We start from the raw sequence: 19,526 nt of genomic DNA, 5'->3' as shown, positions 1-19,526 counted from the left end.
GATAGTTCGGTGTGAGGCGTTCGCACCTTGTACACGCGCAGAAGGTGCAAGAGTGGTTGCACACATGCCACAGGGATGCCACCACCGGCCACTTTGCAGTAGTAACACTTCGAGTCATCGACTGACTGTCACCTAGGCATCACACCTTGGGTTATATATGCACGACCGCGTGTGTCGAGGGCCCGCCGGCGCTGATGTTGAAAGACCCAAAACAAAGGGGGCTTGAAACCCTGACACCTGATACGAACAACATATGCGGATTACAATTGAAGGGACACCCGACAAGCGGGGGCACGCCGTACCCACGCCGCGAAGGGCCATCTGCGACCCAACTTGCGCTACTGACTGCCTACTCTCGTGCCGCCTGCAAGCCCACTCCGCCTTCCGCTCTGGTCTACGTACGCATTAGTTCCGCAACACTACTCCACCCAGAGAAACAACACCCGCCCTCTGGTTGGCTGCCGACCTTCATAATCTCTTCATAGTGTTACGCGCATGAGTCGAAGCCAAGCCGAAGCCCGCCAAAGCCCCACCGCCACGCAACACCCCTCATCTCGTTTAGGTCTTTTGGCGGCAGCACTCACGCACAAGCAGGCGCGACAGGCCAGAGGTCTGTCGACATCCCCATCAAACGCAAGCACCAACCATTTTCTCGTCGGCGTCATAGACGCGCAATGTCTTGGCCCGGAGGCCCATGTCCGGAAACGTCTGTGCCGAGGCACCACGAAGGGAAACCGAGCCAGAGACTGACCAGCCCACCAGCACACCAAAAAGCCTCGCTACGGACACACCACCCTCCATCCGCCCCACCAGCGACCAACACCATGGCACTATGGCATAAGGACCTCCCGCATTTTGCCAGTCACCCAGTAACCATGAATCAAACCACGCACCCAAAGACCAACTTTACAAAGCCGTTTGTAGCCGTGCCGCCTAAGCCTCCTGTCACATCAAGCGCTGCATAAAGCGGTAAAATACATACGAAGCGGCAGAATGACAGCGCCGAGGTCTTGCAGTGTGCAGCTTCAGCCACACGCAAATATGGCCGCACAGCCACTGGCCGGCACGCTACTCACTGTCACACAGGTCAATCACCTCCTTCACCTTCTTCAGGCCCCACTTCTTAATGCTGAACGCGGTAGTCGCGTGGCAGTGCTCGCATCCGTGCCATCACCGCGGCACCCTCGCCGCCCGGCAGCAGCAGCTGCTACAGCCGCTCTCGCCTACTTGTTGCTCCACGGCATTTGCCTACGGCTGAATGTCCATATGCATACGCCGGCACGGATAGCGTCCCACTACTTTATTGATGCCGGCCGCTTACTGGCAACATTGCAGTATTCCAGGGTTTGCTACCGAAGCCTGCCCCACAACTTTGCTAATGCCCATAACCCGCGGCCATCGAGGGACCAGAGGCGCTACGGAGCCGCACCGGCACACCCCCGCCACCGCTTGACGGCGGCCGCGCTGCCGGCATCATCGGCGAGGGTTGTTGCGGAAGCTGACCTGGCGCGCCCTCGCTTGGCGGCAGCACTATCACGCCCCCCTGCGACACTGACGGCGACGCCACGAGCCCAGGAACCACTGCAGGTGCCGGGCCACCGCGGATGACACCAGCGCCGCCGCCTCCAGGCCCCGGCGGCGCCGCGTTCACGATGCCCTCCGCACAGCTCATTCGGATGCTGGCCAGTCGCATGCGTGCGTTCAGGCCATGTGGCGGCGAACCCGGGCTCTGTTGCGACGCGGACCCCGGGCGGCGAGCCGAAAACCCAACATCCCCATATGCATCATACGATGAAGACAGGATGCTTTCGAGACCGGCTCCGCCAGCGCCGGTGCTGTTGTGATTTTCCAAAGCAACGGCGGCGCTGCGGAGCTGCAAGGGAGACGCTGGGCACCCGTCCCCAAGCGTGCTGCGACGCCGCACGAACGGCTGCTGCCCGGGTGTGCCACGGTCCGACCCAGCCGGCGCCACGCCACCGCCGATGGGAACGGGCGGCAGTGAGGGTGGATGCGGCGACTGCGACTGCGGGGGCAGCGCAGAGACGGAGTGGTGGACGCTGAGCCGTGCGCTCTGTGGCCGGGATCCGGGCATTGGATGGGTGGGTGACGTGCGCTCGCTGTGTGGCGCCAGCAGGCCGGATGTGGGCGTGGCCCGGCCGCCGTTTCCGAAGCGCCGGTCGAACTCGGCTTCCACTGCCGCCATGGCACCCTCCTCATCCAGCTCCATAGACGTTTGGAAATCCTGCGGGGAGTGTAGTAAGAAGGCAATCAGAATGGTATGGCGTAAAGGGGGAGCCAGCTGGGACGCGCTTGCTGCAAACCCGTGTCGTCGCAACATAACAATGAACCGTAATCCGAACAGTGGCATCGCCTTTCATGCTCTGTCCAAAGCCAATGCCCTTTGTTTACTCAACGCATACCTTCAAGATGCCTCCAAGCAGCCCCGGCGCCCGTCCTGTAACAGAAGAGCCTGAAGGGCGCGGCGCCCCGGCCGTCATTGACACGCCTGAAGCCGCCACTGCCATCGGCGTGCCACTGCCGCCGCTGCCAGCGCCGCCTGGCCCTGCGCTGGCAGGGCCGCCGCCGCTAGGCGAATTGCTCCCGCCACTGGCCGCAGCTAGAGCAGCGGCGCGCTTGGCGGCAGCGGCACAGATGGCGGCGCCTCCCGGGCCCATTGCAGGTATGCCGCCGGTCACTGAGCCTCCGCTGGCACGCACCGCCGCGCCGGCGCCGCCCGATGACAGCCGGTACTGACGCGCCGCTGCCACCGCCGCCGCGGCCGGTCCAGTGGCTCCACCTATGCTCATGTCTACGGGAGCACTGGGCCGCGTGAAGGAGGAGCCCGCGCCCACGGCTGTGCCACCAGACACGCTGTTGCGGCGTTCCGTCACTGAACGGCCCGAGCCGCCACCGGTGAGGATGTCGGGAAGTCGGAACGAGCCCAGCACCTTGCCCAGCCGACCCGGCGAGCCGTTGACGCTGTTGCGCGGCGAGCGGCCCTTTGGCGTCGGCGGCCGCTCCCGCAGCGCAAGGCTACCGCTGCGAGAGAGCGCCCCTGGCGGCGGTGCACCAGCGCCGCCGGCCTCTGCAACGTATCCATGGTCGGCGCAAGACATGCCGCCCGGTGGGGAGGCGCCGCCGCTGCCACCGCGCGTGCCGGGCCGCGAGGCAGGTGGCGAGACACCGGCGGCTGCGGGGCGTGACAACTGGGAGGGAGCGTTTAGCCGCATGTGCGCTGGTGAGTGGTATTGGCCTGAGGAGCCCACCGCCGACACGCTGTCCCCAACCAACCCTGGGCCGCCTGAGTGGCTGTAGCGTGGTGGCTGGTGGGGCGGGTGGCTGCTGTAGCCCTCGCTGGGCCGCGCTAGCCGGCCTGTCGGCAGCGGCGAGCCATGACGGCTGCCGGCGCCGTCACGCGGCGTTGATGCAGGGTTTACCCCGTACTCGGCATTGTGCACGATCCCGGGGGCGCTGGCACGAATCGATGGAGAATAGGACAGGGGCGCCGGCGCAGACTGGCGCAGTAGGCTGATGGACCCCAGCTTCCTGAACAGTCCGGCTGCGCCGCCGCCGCCACTCGCGGCGGCGGCAGCTTCCATCGCCGCTGCCGCCGCCAGTGCCTCGTCTGCGGCGCCAGCAATTCCGCTGCCGGTGAGCGACGAGCGTCGGCGCAGCTTGGCGGTAGAGGCCTGCGAGAATGAATCGTTCCGGAGGTCCCCAAACTGGCTGTAGTTCTGAATCTCGGCCCGCATCGCCGCAGCGCTGCTCAACCGGGCCAGGGTGCGGGTGGGGCTGGTCATGAGCTTGCTGCGCCCGGTCACGCTGGGTCCCGAGCGGCTGCCACCGCTTGGGCTGATGGCGCCCGCAGGTCCAGAGGCACGGCCGTGACCGCCGCCACCTAGGCCCACTGCATTCAGCAGCGAGCCAATGAATGACTCTCTCGGGCCCTTGCTGGTTGGCGGGAGCCCGGCCGCTGCAGAGCGGGAGGTTGGATCGTTGGCGGAGCCCATGCGGTTCAGGAAGCGGGCGGAGGCGGAGAAGGAGGAGCGCAGGAACGAGGCGGCCTGGCGCAGCGACGGCGCGCGGGCGTAGGGCTGCGCGGAGCCAGGCCCGTCGGCGTGGCCGCTGGGGCCCCCTGCGGCTGCGAAGGAGGTGTCTGAGGACATGACGGAGGCTCTAATGGCGGTGGGCGTGCCGGTGCTGCTAGCACGGCCGCTGCCCGGCGGTGGTGGGCCGTCCAGTGCCGCCTCGTCCTGTCAAATTTAAGCGCCGGGGAGGAGGGGCGTCAGCCAGGCTAGGGGCTCTACGCCTGGAGGCGTTGCAAGTGCGATGCGGGCCGAAGACAGCGCGAGCGTTTCGGGCTTCACGCCGTGAGTTTTGGGACTGCGAGTGGGCTGCTTTTGCCCGACACCGGAACTCCCACAGCGGAATGATTGGAAATGTGTCCCACGAGACAATCGCAATGGTCAAGGTTTATAGTATCGCACAAGTTTACCAAACGACGCATGGGCCAATGGACTCCCACTCCCACTCCTGAACGCGTCGCTGATGATGGTGATATGCTTACCTCCCATTCGACAGGGTGGGTAGATGTGTGGTCTATCAATGCCATCGAGACACCAGCAGCGAGGGACGCGGAGAGCTCCGCTCGCGGAACGCCGTGTAATTTGTCCCAGAATTCAGCCCTTAAGCTAAACTCCTTGCCTTATCTGTGCGCATACTGCCAGGCGTGACATTGCGCTCGCGGCTCAGCGGGTGACCGTCTGGGAAAGTCCCAAAGTGCGCTAGTTACCCTGACAGCACTATTACAGCCAATTAGATAGTCGCGATTCAATGTCCATAATATAGAGGGCTTGTCTTCGTTGACTTGTCACCGCTTAAACTGCAAGCGCGAAGTCTGCCGTTCATTACCTAAACATCGCAGCTTTACTATAGTATGCGCAAATGAAGAAAGCAACCCCGTTCAACGGGGGATTGAACGGATGCTCACAAACCGTGCCGGTCGCCTCCTCGACAGGCAATCTTCCCCCGCAAGCGCCAGCCGGTCCCCTGTGGGGGTCTTCAACCTTCCTATTAGTCCCTGGCCTGTAGTTCTATACCTGTTTTGCGGTGCATGGGACGCCTTTAGCGGGCCTTCGTCACTCGTCAGGGCCGTGATAACGGCCACATACAGGACTCTAGCTGCCAACGTGCACACAAGCCTGTAGCCCACCAAGTAAAGCATCTGGCATTCCCGCAAACTGACTGGATTTAGGGTCATTCCCGTTCAAGGGAAAATGCACGGGAAAAGTGGGCTGCGCCCATTTCTTTCCCGCCATGCTTGTGCTTAGCAGCGCGACGCGGCTGGACATGCCGGACCTATGCCAACCGACCCCGGCCATGTAGGTAGTTTCGAGTCCTTCGGCCTCAGACATGCGACCAACGTGGTGTGGTGGCGGCACAGCCCAAAGTTCCCCTTGAGAGGGAGAGCTACCTTTCTTGCCTGTGAGGCTGTGACGCGGTCTGCCCTTACATTCTAGCGCATCCGTGCAGGCGGTGAGTCCATAGTTCTGGCGGTGCTGCATGCACCCGCTGTGGCTGTGGCCGCACCAGTAACCGCATCCCGCCCTTCGCCATACCTGCTGGGACACTGGCCCTTCGCACAGTCCCCTGCTCAGCAGTGCGCCTCCCGCTGCCCCTCACCTCCCTTTGACCCGTGATGACTAACCAACGTAGACCTCCGTTGCTGCCTACCATGCCTTGCTTGCGTGCTTGCAGTAACACCTTCACAACCTTGACTTTAGTTGTTTGTGCTTGCTGCAGCGAAAGCACAGCGCCGCTACACCTCTTGCGCCGCTACACCCGCTGCCTACCCGCTCAGGCACCTTCATTGCCCAGCAGAAGCTCAATCAATCGTCACTGCCACGCGCTCGGCCTCACCGGCCTCGCCTGGCCACACCAACGTTCGTGTCCTTACTCGTCCTCGCCCTCATCGCCAGCCTGGTTGTCCTGCAGGCGGCACCAGGCATGGTATGTATAGCAAGTGGCATATAGGCAGCACAGGCAAATGTAAAGACAGTCCGATTCCTGACCAGGGTCCTCCGCACAGCACTAACTTAACATTGACCAGTGTCAGCGAGTGTATCCAACCGACCTATCGCCCTTACCCCTGCTTCCCCACGCTGCTTTCCACCTACTTCATCCGAACTTCACCCGCTCACCTGTGCCTTCTGCTGCCGTATGACTGCCTGGTTGCGGAACATGTCGGCCACCTGCGCCGCACTGGTGGCGTCCTCCGGTGACTTGTCGTCACGAACCCGGATCAGGCGGGGGAAGCTGCAGGGTTGCATGCCGTGGAGATAAGGCGTCAAGTGCAGCGTGCGTCCGGTGGTACAAAGTCTGCTTGCAATGCACGCCCTTTGCCACACAACAGTCCCCCTTCATGCACAACCACATTCCCGCACACAGCGTTCCTCTGACCGCTCCTGCTCCTCACCGTATGCTGATGCCCTTGGTCGGGTCCACCAGGCCCAGCGCCGCCTTATGCCGCGGGCTGATGGACAGGTCCGCCGCCTTCACCTCCCACACCACCGCCGCATCGAACCACACGTCCGGCACCAGACTCTCGTCCCAGCTGCAGATGGATTGGTGACAGCAAGCAGGGCAGTAAGGGCAGGGCAAGGCTTGAACGGCTCGGAGCAGGGCGTGGAGTTGCAACTGGGAGTTGCGACGCCTGGACGCGAGACGGGATTGTAGCACTCCTCTTGCTGAGCGCATGCATCCTGCATGCCAAACCTACCGCGACCGCCGTGATGAAGGCGGACGGCACACACCGCAATGCATCGCAAGACAGCAGCATCAACGCCCATACGCTTTACGCTCAGGCCCACCCGGCCTCGCCACGTAAAACCAGACCTGGTACGGACTGCCCCCATCCCTCGTCCCTGCGCTCTCCGTCGCTCACGTGTAGTAGTGTCGCGGCTGCGGGATGGTGTGTGGGCGCATGGCCTCTGCCAGCTGGCTGAGCTGCTCCTCGCTGAAGCCGGTGCCCAGCTTGGAGATGGTCTGGTAGGTCTCGGTGTCCGGGTCGTACACGGCGAGCAGGTAGGCGCCGAACACGCCTGGGGGTGGCATGCATGGCAGGGGCATGGTGAGGGTATGGCGGGGTTAGGACTGAGCGTGGGAGTGCTACGGGCTGAGTGTGCAGCCCTTTCCCGCAGGGCAGGGCCGTTCGTATCTGTCCCATGCCAATGACCGCATACCGCACAACCAGTTTATGCACGCACCTGTCCGCTTGCCCTTGCCGAAAAAGGCGCCCACGGGCACCACATCGAACGTGTCGCCCACACCCTCCTGTTCATGCGCAGGGGCAAATTGGCGTGTTGGCATAAGGTGGGTGGGGGTACCGAACACCTGCCCCGGTTCTCCGCTAGCCAACGCTCAACGCAGAATCCCTGTGTCCTGTCAGATTATGTCCAACGCCCAACAGCGCTCGAGCAAACCCACCATGTAGTCCTTCTTGAGTTTGAGCCAGTGGCTGGAGCGCTTGGAGGGCTCGTACGTGTCACCCAGCGTCTTGACGATCAGGCCCTCCGTGCCCGCCTCCACAGACTCATTCAAGAAGCTCTGCAGCAGTGCAGGATGGGCACGCGGCCGTTGATGTTCTGTCTGCTTAAGGCATAACCCGTGCCTGCCACAAATGTCCGGCCACGCCCCTCGTTGGGCTCAGGCATACCTCCTGCGCCGCTCCCCCATCCCCACCTCCAGCTCCTCCACATCCCGGCTGGTCTTGTAGCTGGCGTACAGCAGCTCGCCCTCCTTCTCAGTCAGAGACCCATACAGCGCCGCGCGCCGCTCCGTCAGCGGCCTGCCAGGGAGTTGCGGCAGCGTCAACGGTCGAGGTGATCAACTCACAGCACCGTGCGGGCACACTTGTGAGCCTCACGGGCCGCCGCCTAGCTCCTCGCGCACACGCACGACTCGACACAGGGGGGGCCTGCTGCCAACTCACTTGTGCAGCAGCGACTGGCCGTTGAGGTAGAGACAGTCGAAGGCGAACAGCACCACTTGCACCTTGATGTCGTCCACAGCCACGTCCTTCCGCGCGCGTGTGGACAGCACCTGGGGCATCAAAATGGCGGGCAAGGGTGGTGACTGGTAACGGAAGCCAAAAAGAGACCAGTGCCAGGTCCAACCCTAGGTGGCGATGCAGGAAGCAGGTAACAGAGCGCGCGTGTCGCCATGACCAATGCCAACACAATACAGCACCCACGTACGCTTCAATACACCGCAGGACAAGAATACCGATATGAAAGCAACACCAAACACGGAGTAGCTACCTGGAAGGGCAGGATCTTCTTCTTCTCTGGGTCGTACGCCACGGCTTCGGCGTCAAACACGATGGAGTCCACCTCGGGCTTGAGCAGCCCCTTGATGCGTGACACGATGTCCGGGTATTTGGGCGTGTTGTTCTCGGCGTTGCTGCGGGCCAGGATAGGAGTTTAGGGGCGCGGAAAGGACAGCTGTGGTGATGATGGGCCAGGGACAGCGGCAGGACTGTAGGGCCGAGTGCCGCGTTGGCACGGGCTGCGCTCGCACGAACGACACGGCCTAAACCTGGACCCCGCCCTGAACCCGAAGCCTCATTCATCTGGTATCTTTCCTCACCGGCTGAAGATGTGCACGGTCTTGCCGCCGTCCAGCACGTGCACCTGCGCCCGCTCGCCGTCGTACTTGTACTCCACCGTGAACTCAATGTCCGTGAACTTCTCCAGCACCTCGCCCACGCCATTGGTGGCCTGATGCGAAAGAAAGGGACACGCATAGGCATTATCTTATCAGGGCAGTAGGCAGGGAATCGTGCATTGCGGCAGCTACGGATGCAGAACTAGGGAGTTGGAGTTCTCGTGCGGAGATTCGCGTGGCCCCCACGCCGCCTTGGCTGTGACCTTGCGCCGTGCGGCACTGCACCCACCTTGGCCAGCATGGGCTTCACGGGCACACCCGGCATGAAGTGGCAGCGACTAAGCAGGTCCGTCGAGCCGTGCTCCAACAGCGCAGGCACCAGCTGCGAGAGCGCAAAACAGCGGTGTAGTAAGGGGGGCGGGGGAAAACCACTGAGTACGGGGGGGGGGGCAGGGTAATACGCACTGAGTACGTGTGTGGGGGGAGAGGGGTTGTAGATGCCAGCCCAGACTAAAGCAAACTCAATGCAAAAGAGTAAGGAGGAGGGCGTGGCCTATGCTTTGGCTACGGAGTGGCACTCGACAGGGGGTAGTCACCACAAAGCCTCAGCCGCCAGCATTTAAGCAACCGCACCACCTACCGCACCGCCTGCACACACATCAGGCTGCCATACCGCGCAGGCGCCCCGCCGCTAGCGCACCTCACAGCTCATACAAGCCTGCTTGCCAGCCCCTACGCCCACCGCCGCCAGCACCCACCACGTCGTATGACGGGCACTCGCTGTAGGCCTGCTTCACCACCTGCGCCCCGGCCTCCAGCGCCTCCGCCAGCTTCACATCCGGCTGCTTCAGCGCCGCCGGCCCGCCGCGGTGGAGGTGCACGGCGTGTGACAGCGCCACAAGCACAGACTGCTCAGCCAGGCCGATGCGGAGCTTGGCCTGGGGTGGTTAAAGCGGGAACGTGCACGGTGTAGAGCTACCTTGGCGCATGGTGCAAGTGGCGTGCGATGCCCCTGTCTCCTGCGCCAGGGGGCGCAGGCCTACTCCGTTCCCTGCCTCCAGCCCCAGCATTACCTGCAGCGAGCGCACAATGTATCCGGGCTCGTTGCCTTTGGCCGCCACCAGCAGCTTGACAATCATGCCGCGCTTCTGGTCACCAGATTTGGTGCCGGTCGTCTGGGGGTTGGAGATTGCGGCATTGGCAACTTTGCTCGTGACGTGTCCGGTGACTGAGCAGCAAGCCCCATGGCAGTAGGTCGGCAACAGTCACGGGTTCCTTGCGTGGCACAGTGCCTTCCCCTGCACCCCAGCACCTGCGCGATGTTCTGGAAGGCCTTGAGAACGCTGGCGATGGTGAGCGGCGGCGGCGCAAACATGGTGCGCTGCGTGCTGCGCGCGCCCACCACCACCACGCCCAGGTCGCCGTGCTCCTCGTACGACTTCTTGATGCTGGCCTCGTTCTTGCCCGTAGCCTCGCACATCGCCTGCGCGGATTGGCACGCAGGGCTAACTTCCTCAGGCAGCGCCCATACAAATGGGTATCCCAGACTGCTCCTACACGCACAGCTACAATACCAGGCGTCCGAAGGACGTCACTGCACCTACCCCAGCCATCACCCAGGCCGTCAGCCAGCCCCTCTTCCTGAGGCCCCTCCATACACACCTTGATGAGTGTGGCCTCGCCGATGCCCAGCTCGATGCCGGTGTGCGCGGGCGCCACGCGGTTGACGCACAGGTACACGGCGGGCAGCAGGTCGGGCGGGTTGGTGGCCAGGATGGCTCGGAAGGCCGACACCAAGAGGGCCACGATCTCCAGGCGCTTGGTGGTGCCGGCAATGGCCTGGGGCACGACGGAAACGCGGCGGGCTGATGAGGGCACATGGCATGAGGTCACAGCTGAATGCGTACGCGGCCAAGGTTGCGCAGTATGACCTTGTGTTGCACAGCGGCGTCATGCTCTCAGGCTGCCTCGCTCCGCCAAACCTCCCTGCAACCACACGCTCTTCCCCTGACACACACACGCACACCTCGAATGTGTTGGCCAACAGCGAGTACGGCACCGGCTGCCCCTCCTTCCAGCTGATCACGGCGCTGATGTCCTGCTCCTTGTACTTGGAGGCGGCGGCCAGTGCGCCAGTGCCCACGCCTTCCATCTGTGGTGCGGTAGGTGCAGTGCAGCGCTTGGCGCAACGGTAGTGGGCATGCAACCTGGTGCGACATGGCTGGCACATGCTCACGTTTCTTTTCCAGTGCCCATGTCGCATCTACCTGGTGCGGTTTCCCAAACCTTCACCCCCTGACCTCCCCTGCACGCCCTTCTACATTGAACCCACTACCGCGCTCCACAGCCTGCACCTACCTGCGCGCCCTTGCCGGACTTGATGCGGCCCGCGGCCTTTTTCGCCTTCGCCTTCTTTCCGCTGCCGCCGCCCACAGCGCCCTCAGGCAGCAGCTCATTCACGTCGCCGCCCGCGTCGTCGTCGCTGTCGCTGATGGGGTCCGCCTCCGACCCCTCCGCCTCCTCGCCCTCCTCCCCGTCTTCTCCCGCCTTCTCCACCTTCGGCGCCCTGGCCTTGGTCTTATCCTTCTTGCTGGCAGGGCTAGCTGCCGCCGCCGCCGCCTTGCCCTCCTCGCCGCCGGCCGCATCCCTGGTGCTGGTGGCCGCGCCCGCAGGGGCCGCGCCCTTGCCGGCCTTGGCGGGTGACGCCGAGGCCTTCAAAGGAGACGCGGCAGCGCCGGCGCCGCCACCTGACTTCTTGGCGTTGCCCGGTGCCGGGCTGCCGCCCGCCGCGGCCGCCGCGGCAGCCTTGCGCACGGCAGGGCGCTGGAAGATGGAGGCGATGGGGGCCGCAGGCTTGCTGGCTGTGCCTGGGCCACCGCCATCAGCCTTTGGCTCCTGTGTCATTAAGATACGGGAGTTCGCTCAGATATAACCGAGGGAAGCGCTAGAGCCAGAAGGTTGCGTGCGGCGGCTTGACGTAAGATCCTGGCATCTCATACGGTATGTGACCGCGGCCCAACAGTTGCACATGAACACGGGGCCAGGTCATTGCCAGCCCAAACTTGCACCAGAATTCTCTGCAAAGACTTGCGTCTTCAGCCCCCATTCATAGTTGCTGGCATAAAACTTCACCCCAGCTACACACAGCACTCGGTACTTTCACCGCGCCAGATATGGCCCACCTCGGCTGGCGCAGCCGACTTGGCTGGCGTGCCCGCCGCTGCCGTAGGTGCGGCTGCGGCTCCCTTAGTAGTTGCAGCAGGTGCATCCGTCATGGTCGCATCCTTGTCCTCTAGCTCCGACTCGGCAGCTGTGGGCTGCTGAGGCGCAGCTGTCTCTGCTGCTGCCGGCTTGGATGCCACGGCGAGAGCCGCGTCGTCGTCGTCCTCAATTACTGCGCGCCGCAGGCGCTTGCGAGCTGGCCGGCTGGCGGCATCAGCTTCATTGTCCTGTAGCTCGGGCGCATGATACAGCATCAGGCGTTGTTGAGGGCGGGGGGCTTCGGACTTCTCACGAGACACGCGGCGTGCAAGGCTTGCTGGGCTCTCGCCCCACGATGACCACATCAATTTCAGCATTTTGTTTTAAAGGCCACATAGCGCTGTTGATTCACCTGGTCGCTGGCCGGGTCGGCTGGCTCCGGCTTTGTTTTGGGCTTGCTCTCCGGCTTCGCAGGCTTCGCGTCCTTCACTGCCTCCTGCTTCGCTCCCGCCTTCGTCCCAGCGCCACCAAAGAAAGCTCCGATGCTTTTTTGCTTCATCTTTTGCCTCGCGGCGCCCGTGGAGCCAAGCGATGCAATGGCGCGAACGGTCGCAAGACTCGGAGCTCAGGCGCAATTCAATTTTCTTCTATTGCAGCAATATAGCCAGAAACTTAACAGGGCAGGCTGGTCCGCTGAAGCTGCTTGCTTAACGCACAGCAATAGGCTGTGCAGCAGTCCCACTAGAGGAACAGTAAAGTGGGAATGGTTTTGTGTCTACACAGTAATACGAGCATAACATTGAAGCACTGCGTTCGTCAAGGCTTTTTGGGGCTTCATCGTGCTGGGCGTGTCTTGGGATCCACGCCAGCTTTTAAGCTCACCGCTCGGCATTTGGGCTGCTTAAGAGCAGTCTAAGCGGTCTCTGTTCACGTTTTAACTTTGATGTACTTTGCTGGGGCGGGCGGGCCAGCTGCCCCCGCTCTCCCCGCCGACAGAGGCGGGGGAGGTCGTGGTCACAGGTGGTCACGTGCAGTCTGCAGTCCATTTGGCTCCCTGATCGTCTTGCCAACACTCATACACACGCCCCGTTCAAGTCACAGCCGCAAGAGCCTCAACCAGTACAACGAAGACACCTCTCACCGCCGCCGGCGCTCCGCGACCGCCGTCACTACAAACAGGCCGCCCAGGAGTAACACCGGCCACATCTGCCCCAGCCAGCCCCCCGCACCGCTGCCCGCGCCGTCGGCACCGTGCACGCCATCCACTGCGCGGCCGCCGCTGCGTCCTCCACTCACCTGCAGGGCCACGGAGCCGGGCCCGTGCAAGGTCAACGTCCAAGCCATCACAGCACTCCCGATGACAGGCTGGTAGCGCAGGATCCTAGCGTGCCGCATACGCCATCCCACATTCATCAAAGCGGCAACAAAGGAGCTCATAAATGCAATTTGTGCGTCAATAACAGTTGCTGTAAGTTCTTGTTTCCCAGTACATTCTTGCGTTCAGTCAGATGACAGGCATTACGAGTATAGCTTTTGCTGCTGCTGCGCCTGGCTCAGTGCGCGCATGCGAGCTTCGGCCGCGGCCGCCATCATCTCCCGCCGCCGTGCCATTTCTTCGGGCGAAGGCGGAGCCGCTGCCGCTGCCGCTGCCTTGCCGCCAGCTTTGCCGCCCCCGGCCTTGCCGCCCGCCTTGCCGCCACCCGCTGCGGAGCCGCCGCCGCGGCCACCACCTACCTTGCCGCCACCTGCCGCGCCAGCCCCTCTCCCTGACCCGCTCGCAGGCGCCTTTGCAGAGATGTTCATCCTGCGTGATTGCAACCGTTGTATGGGGCGCCGCACACACTGACACACAGCAGTCTAGGTCCAGGCAGTCCAGCACCCTTCATGTGTCTTTGAGCCATTGGGCACATTGAGCTCTCGTAGTATGGCTTGCAGGTACTGCACCGCCTAAAAGACCTTCCCCACGCCAATCGACGCCCCTGCCCCTTACCTGGCAGCCATGGCCTCCGCCTCAGCCAGCGCCGCTGCAATCTCGTCCTCCACCGCCGCGCGCTTGGCTGCCGCCGCCGCCTCTTCCGCCGCCTTCTTGCGCTCCTCCGCGCTCGGCCCCGCGTCCTTGCGCTCCGCGTCCTTGGCTTTGAGCTTGGCCTTATGTGCCGCCTGGGAGCAATGGTAGGTCGGCATGGTGAAGCATCGGCATAAGAGGAAGAAACAACGACCTAGGTCTGGAGCATTCCTCAGTATTTGCTCGTAGTACCTGCCGCAAGTCCGCATCTGCCGAATGCAAGACCCTACACGCACCTTCTTAGCCGCAGCCGCAGCCTCCATCTCCTCCGTCAGCGCCGAGGGTATCCCCGACGTTGAGTAGTCCCACCTGCAAGGCAACGCAGCCGCAAGACACCAACACTCAAGCATCTTGAACAACACAGCGCCAGGACCATGCGGTGTGAGGGGCGCACGGGAAGTACCCAGCGTGCGGGTTTGTCCGCGCCCTGCAAAGGCCCCGGGGCAAGCACCCAAGTGCCTACCTATCCGGCTGTTGCGCCATAAAGCGCCGGAACGCGTCGCGCGTTTCTTTGTCAGAGGCCAGATCGTACGGCGGCCGGCCCTTGCCGTCACGGGCACATGGGTCGTGCCCAGACTCCAGCAGCCGCCGTACACGCTCTGGGTCCCCAGCCTTAGCAGCGCGGTGCAGCGGGCCCTCAGAGGAGGCGGCAGCGGCGGAGCCCGGCCCCGCCGCCGCCTCATCGTCATCGGCGTCTGCGTTGGCTTCGGCCTGCTTGCCCTTCTTTGCTGAAGCCGTGGCCTGCTGTTGTTGCTGCTGGGAGGCTGCGAGCGCCTCGGCCACGGCAGCCGCCTCCTCCTGTGCGTACGCACGAGCAGACACGGAGAGTTGACAGAGGCGATGCCCGTGCTCGGGAGCTTGTGAGTGCCCTCTTGCTGGGTACGAGGTAGAAAAGAAGCAACCCCGCAGAGCGACCCCTACCCCAACCCACCCCGCACCTCCAGATGCACGGACTGCTGCTGCTGCAGCAGCACCTCCGCGTCCTCGGGCTTGAAAACCGCCGTCAGCAGCCGCAGCACACGCTTGGTCTCGCTGAAGGTGGGCCGGTGCGTTATGAAGGGCACGCGGCGCAGGCGCGGGTTGCTCTGCAGCAGCGTGGTCTGGCCCTCGCTGAACAGGCTGCGGGCGTTGGAGGCGGGCGCTTGCGCAAACAGCAGGTCGGCGGAGGCGATGTGATCCGACCAGCTGGCCAGCAGCTCCTGCGTTGGCGGCAAGCAGGTGGACGGACGACGTGCGTGCGTGCACAGGTGGATACGACAGGCGAGATGGGCGTGAGTTCGAGGTAGATCACATGGGGCGAGGTAGGGCTGTCATTGTGTGGGGCGTGGGGTCCGGTGGTCCACGTGCACCGGCAGGCGTCGGCCATGCCAACCGCAGCATGTGTGAGCATTCGCTGGCCATCCGCCCTCGCGCTTTCGGTGCAAGCAGACTCTGAAGCCCTACCCACCTGCACATCTCGTTCCAGCGCTTGCTGTGAGGCGCCACCGAGGAAAGGAGGAGAAAGGGACACATGGTCAGCCTCGGCTTGAAACAGTGCGGCCCGTTGCGGACTAGCCAGCTGCGCGCCGCGCCGCACTCGTCGCCGCATCGGCCTGCGCTATGCTGTACAGCCTGTCCCTCGGCCTACCTCGTTGTACCGACGCAGGCGGGAGCCGGCTGAGCGCGCGAACTTGCCCGTTGCGTCCTTGCTGGACTGCTTGCCGCCCGCCTTGGCGCTGCGAGGTCGTGGGAGTGCACGGTTTGTACCGCAGGGAGCTCAGCGGGCAAACGCGTGTCTTGCATCCATGGAGACTGCTGCACCTCGGCCTGCCGGTCACACACGCGGCCCATGCAACAACACAGAGTCCAGGGCCGCAGCTCACCGGACCACGTAGCGGTGAAAGGTCTTGTGCGCCACCACGTCAAAGCCCTCCAGCGCGTCGGCGTCGTGCTTGCCGGGGTTGGCGGCGCGGCCCTCACGAGCCTGCAGCGGACAAGCCGGCAGGGCAGCATGCCAAGCGCGAGAAGCCTGTAAGGCAGCATGCCAGGCTGGAGTACGTAGTCTCAACGTTACCCACTTTCCAACTCAACACCACAGCCCATCTTGTTGTTTCGCGACCACATGTTTAGGCCTCGCCGAGTAGCTCAGCCTCCGCGAATGTCCCCGCACCTTGAACACCGTGGCCGCGAAGTGGCCGCCGCGCAGCAGCACCACCACCCACTTGCCCGCCGCACCCCGCAGCCGCCGCAGCTCTCCCAGGAGCTCCTGCGGCCCGGACGGCTGGTCGGCGGCTGCGGCCTTGACGTGGTCCTGACGCAGCAGGCAGCGCCACACCGAGAACAGGGAGCCGTCTGCATGCACCGGGTGGGCGTGTTACGAGGAGAGCGGTTGGTGAAGGGAGGGGGAGGCGCGGCAAGGGCGGCGAGGACATGGTGGAGGCGGTGCCGCCAGGCACCTCTAGTACGGCAGCGCGGCTGGTGTGTCTGGCACGCGGGCCTGGGGCCCTTCGCCCAGTGCCAGTCCCGACGCCAACGGCTGACAAGCGCATGTGTGCCCCCTCACCAGCTGCCTGGAAGGTTTCCCGCGGGATTGCGGACGGGGCTGGGGCGGGGGCACCCTTCTTCCGGAACTGCTTGGGCCCCAGCGCGCCCTCGCCCGGCACCGGCCCCTCCTCGTCTATCGTGTCCTCGTCGTCGTCTTCCTCGTCCGTCTCCGACTCCGAGCCCGAGATAGACATCTGTTTGGTTGAGGATGGATAGTAGATTCACGATGTATACCCGCTGCACACGGCGTTTTGATCACTGCAGTGGCAGTTGCCACGCTCCTGCCGCCGCAATCATGCCCCTGACCCCACGGACGTCCCAGGCCCGTATTGTAGACGCAAGCTATAATACACATACATAAAGACAAACACAAACATGCCGTACCTCTGTGCCCTGCTCCAAAACCTTCTCGAACTGCTCCTCACTGACCGCAGGCTGCTTGGCCAGCCGCCGCTTCACATTGTACCTGCGGAGAGTCGAGACCACACCCCAGCCGTCAGCCCACGCACCCAGCAACCGCGCCTGCAAGACGAATCCAGCAGCCAGGATTCCTCAGACGACTGGCTGGACTTGTCCACACCCGCCTGTATACCGTACCAAGCGCTACTTGACACCGGTGCACCCGCACCTGTGCCAGTCGGTTTTGAAGTGCTGGCGCTGCTCCTGCGGCGATGAGAACCCTGGGCAGCCCACGCCGATGCCACAGGTGAGGCAGGTGGCGCCGCTCTCGCGCCAGCCAGAGGCGGAGGCGCGAGCGGCCGCGGAGGTCGAGGCGGATGCGGCCTGGGGCTCCGCCGCAGCAGACTGCGGCCTGCAGGCAGGACCCCGGGGCCGGCCCGTTGCAGGCGAGCCCAACGCCAAGCTTCCCACGCCCCCCCCATCCGCAATAGCGTCTTCCCCTGCTACTCCGTGCTCAATCAATTTCTTAGAGCTCGCGCCCGCAGCCCACGCCACGCACCTCGGCGCAAAGGGAGAATCCGTCGGCAGCTGTTGTTCTGGTGGAGGAGCAGCTCCAGGTACAGTTGCCGAAGCAAAAAAGGTTGGTGGAAGACCAAATAGCGACCCCAGGATCGTCATGATTAGCCGCTCGGGGCGGTGCGGCCCCTTCTCGTGTAGTCCGTGTCAAAAAATTTACTCGAAGGAGTTCAAATCTACTAGTGATGGGTTAAATTTCTTTTGCAGCTTCACAATCAGAGACGAGGCCGAAGTGAAGATGGAGAAATTGCGCCTGATTGCATTCAGCCTGACCGTCATTCTTCTTCTCTTCTCTCCTACATTTATCATAGGAAGTGGCATCGCACGAGCTATAGGAATACTCACGCGAGCTCGCGCGCTTGTCTTTTGCCTCCAGTCACCTACAACACCCATCCGCCTTGCCCTGCAGCACCCCGCTCCGCAGCACCATTGGCACCGTCCTCTTTACCATTGATACGCTAGGGTATCAGAGACATCTGCCGCATGCAGCGAGCTGCTGCCGGACTCCCGTCGACGGGAGGAGTACCAGGAGTGGCCTGCGCCTGCGGAGCGTGTACGTTGGCGCCCATCTTGCGTGGCCCCGCGCCGCTGACAGCGCAGCAGGCGAGCATGGCCGCGAACTTGGAGATGTGTTAACGCCGTGCGTTCTGGGGGCTCATTAAAGGCTGACGCGGCAGCAGTACTCACAGTTCGCCGGTACCTGGTATCCGCTGTGCGTACACGTGCTTGCAGGTGCTGGCCGCACCACCCGTGCGTCGGGCCACAGCCCTGCGGTCGCCGCGCCGCGGTTGCGCCACGGAACGCCTCTGGATTGCCAAACGCACCTTAAATGTTTCCCAACCCACCGGGGTAGCAGCCGCAGCGGCGCAGCAGCCGGCAGTGGGGGTTTCGCCAGAGGAGATTCAGTGGTGAGCCACAGGCATGCCCGGGTGGTGGCTGTAGAAGCACTGCAGATGCAACCGCCTTCGTGCTTAATGCCAGCCTTTGGCTCTACCGTGCCAAGCATACTTCATGACGTAACAACCAATACAGACAACCCAGGCTGTCCATCTACGCTATGGCCAATGAGGCAATGGCACAAATGATCTGGCGATGCCCGCACCGCAGGAACGATGTGGTGGAGTACCGCCTGCCCCAGCCGCTGGGCGGTGCCACCCTGGGTTTGGGCCGGGTGGAGGAGATGGAGCTGGAGGCGGGGCGGGTCACACTGGCACCCCTGGAGCTGGAGCCGGTGAGGGGCCGTGTCTCATAGCGCTTAAGGCGCGGGTGTGCGGCATGGCGTGCGGTGGATGTTGGTTATGTGCGGAGCAGGCCGTGGCTTGACGCAGCCAGCGTGCGCGGCGCTGCGAGCCGCCATAGACGCGAAGCAGCATGGTATTAAGGGCGATGGCGCTGACACCGCTGACCCGGCGCTTCCGCACAGGACGACGAGGAGTGGTGGGCGGAGAGCCACGACACCCAGCCGCAGGTGCTGCCAGCCGCGTGTGTGGTCCGCGTCCTGGAGGTGGAGTTCTCTCAGCGGCAGGTGCGCGGGCGCTGGCGGGCGGGAGCACCGCGTGAATGCGGACTTTGTCAACTCCCCGCAACCCCACAATACCCGGCCAGCAGCGGAATACATGGCGGAAGAGATGCTCAATTGGACGACACCCCTAGTTGCATTGTACCTCGCGTCGTTTGTCGTGTGGCTGTGGTGATGGTGAGCTCTGTGAACTGCACCGCGCGCAGGACCGGGAAGGCAACCCGCATGGCGAGCACGCGCACGACGTGTACCGGCTGCTGTCACCCGCGACGCCAGGGTTGTACCGGGGCCCACGCACGCTGTCCGTGATGGTCAGGGCGCCGGATGGCGGCGCCGAGGCGGCAGCTTGAGTGGAGAGGCGCGGCTTCGGGTCCGAACCATGCGAGGCATTGGTGCATGTGGGAAAGCTGACCCTGAGCTAACGTCCAAATCGTGTCCGTATTGCAAGTGTGGCAAAGATGTACCGAGTAGGGCAGGCCGCAGGCGAGAAGCGCGACAAACTGGAAGCTTGGTGTCGCCGAGTGTGGATCGAGGATTCTCACGCCTGCACGTGTCCGTGTAACTGAGTAGTTGCCGCCT

General features: G+C 63.5%; 4 protein-coding genes across 4 annotated transcripts; 1 reads left to right on the top strand and 3 right to left on the bottom strand.

Moving 5' to 3' along the window:
- Positions 1-248: 248 nt before the first annotated feature.
- On the bottom strand, positions 249-4,930 carry CHLRE_07g325717v5 (uncharacterized protein). Its single transcript, XM_043064048.1, has 3 exons — positions 4,568-4,930; positions 2,421-4,253; positions 249-2,242 (listed from the first exon to the last, which is right to left on the bottom strand). Exons 1-3 carry the CDS (start codon positions 4,610-4,612, stop codon positions 1,376-1,378), a joined length of 2,745 nt encoding a protein of 914 aa, XP_042922615.1. The 5' UTR covers positions 4,613-4,930; the 3' UTR covers positions 249-1,375.
- Positions 4,931-5,496: 566 nt separating this feature from the next.
- On the bottom strand, positions 5,497-12,655 carry CHLRE_07g325716v5 (uncharacterized protein). Its single transcript, XM_043064047.1, has 19 exons — positions 12,278-12,655; positions 11,847-12,113; positions 11,023-11,559; positions 10,691-10,816; positions 10,327-10,503; positions 9,977-10,147; positions 9,738-9,839; positions 9,423-9,602; positions 8,954-9,046; positions 8,647-8,777; positions 8,319-8,460; positions 7,991-8,100; positions 7,741-7,846; positions 7,486-7,605; positions 7,266-7,332; positions 6,944-7,100; positions 6,476-6,613; positions 6,201-6,315; positions 5,497-5,988 (listed from the first exon to the last, which is right to left on the bottom strand). Exons 1-19 carry the CDS (start codon positions 12,422-12,424, stop codon positions 5,953-5,955), a joined length of 2,922 nt encoding a protein of 973 aa, XP_042922614.1. The 5' UTR covers positions 12,425-12,655; the 3' UTR covers positions 5,497-5,952.
- Positions 12,656-12,788: 133 nt separating this feature from the next.
- CHLRE_07g325715v5 (uncharacterized protein) lies at positions 12,789-17,620 on the bottom strand. Its single transcript, XM_043064046.1, has 13 exons — positions 17,412-17,620; positions 17,082-17,264; positions 16,838-16,919; positions 16,473-16,647; positions 16,080-16,261; positions 15,793-15,893; positions 15,558-15,645; positions 15,378-15,401; positions 14,869-15,129; positions 14,394-14,728; positions 14,167-14,239; positions 13,856-14,025; positions 12,789-13,669 (listed from the first exon to the last, which is right to left on the bottom strand). Exons 1-13 carry the CDS (start codon positions 17,528-17,530, stop codon positions 13,384-13,386), a joined length of 2,079 nt encoding a protein of 692 aa, XP_042922613.1. The 5' UTR covers positions 17,531-17,620; the 3' UTR covers positions 12,789-13,383.
- Positions 17,621-17,730: 110 nt separating this feature from the next.
- Positions 17,731-19,521, top strand: CHLRE_07g325714v5 (uncharacterized protein). Its single transcript, XM_043064045.1, has 5 exons — positions 17,731-18,031; positions 18,161-18,336; positions 18,536-18,659; positions 18,852-18,953; positions 19,154-19,521. The coding sequence occupies exons 1-5, from the start codon at positions 17,912-17,914 to the stop codon at positions 19,295-19,297; spliced, it is 666 nt and encodes a 221-aa protein (XP_042922612.1). The 5' UTR covers positions 17,731-17,911; the 3' UTR covers positions 19,298-19,521.
- The last annotated feature ends 5 nt before the right edge of the window (positions 19,522-19,526 follow it).

Source organism: Chlamydomonas reinhardtii, chromosome 7, assembly GCF_000002595.2.
Source record: "Chlamydomonas reinhardtii strain CC-503 cw92 mt+ chromosome 7, whole genome shotgun sequence".
NCBI lineage: Eukaryota > Viridiplantae > Chlorophyta > Chlorophyceae > Chlamydomonadales > Chlamydomonadaceae > Chlamydomonas > Chlamydomonas reinhardtii.
This window is presented reverse-complemented; position numbering and strand designations above follow the sequence as displayed.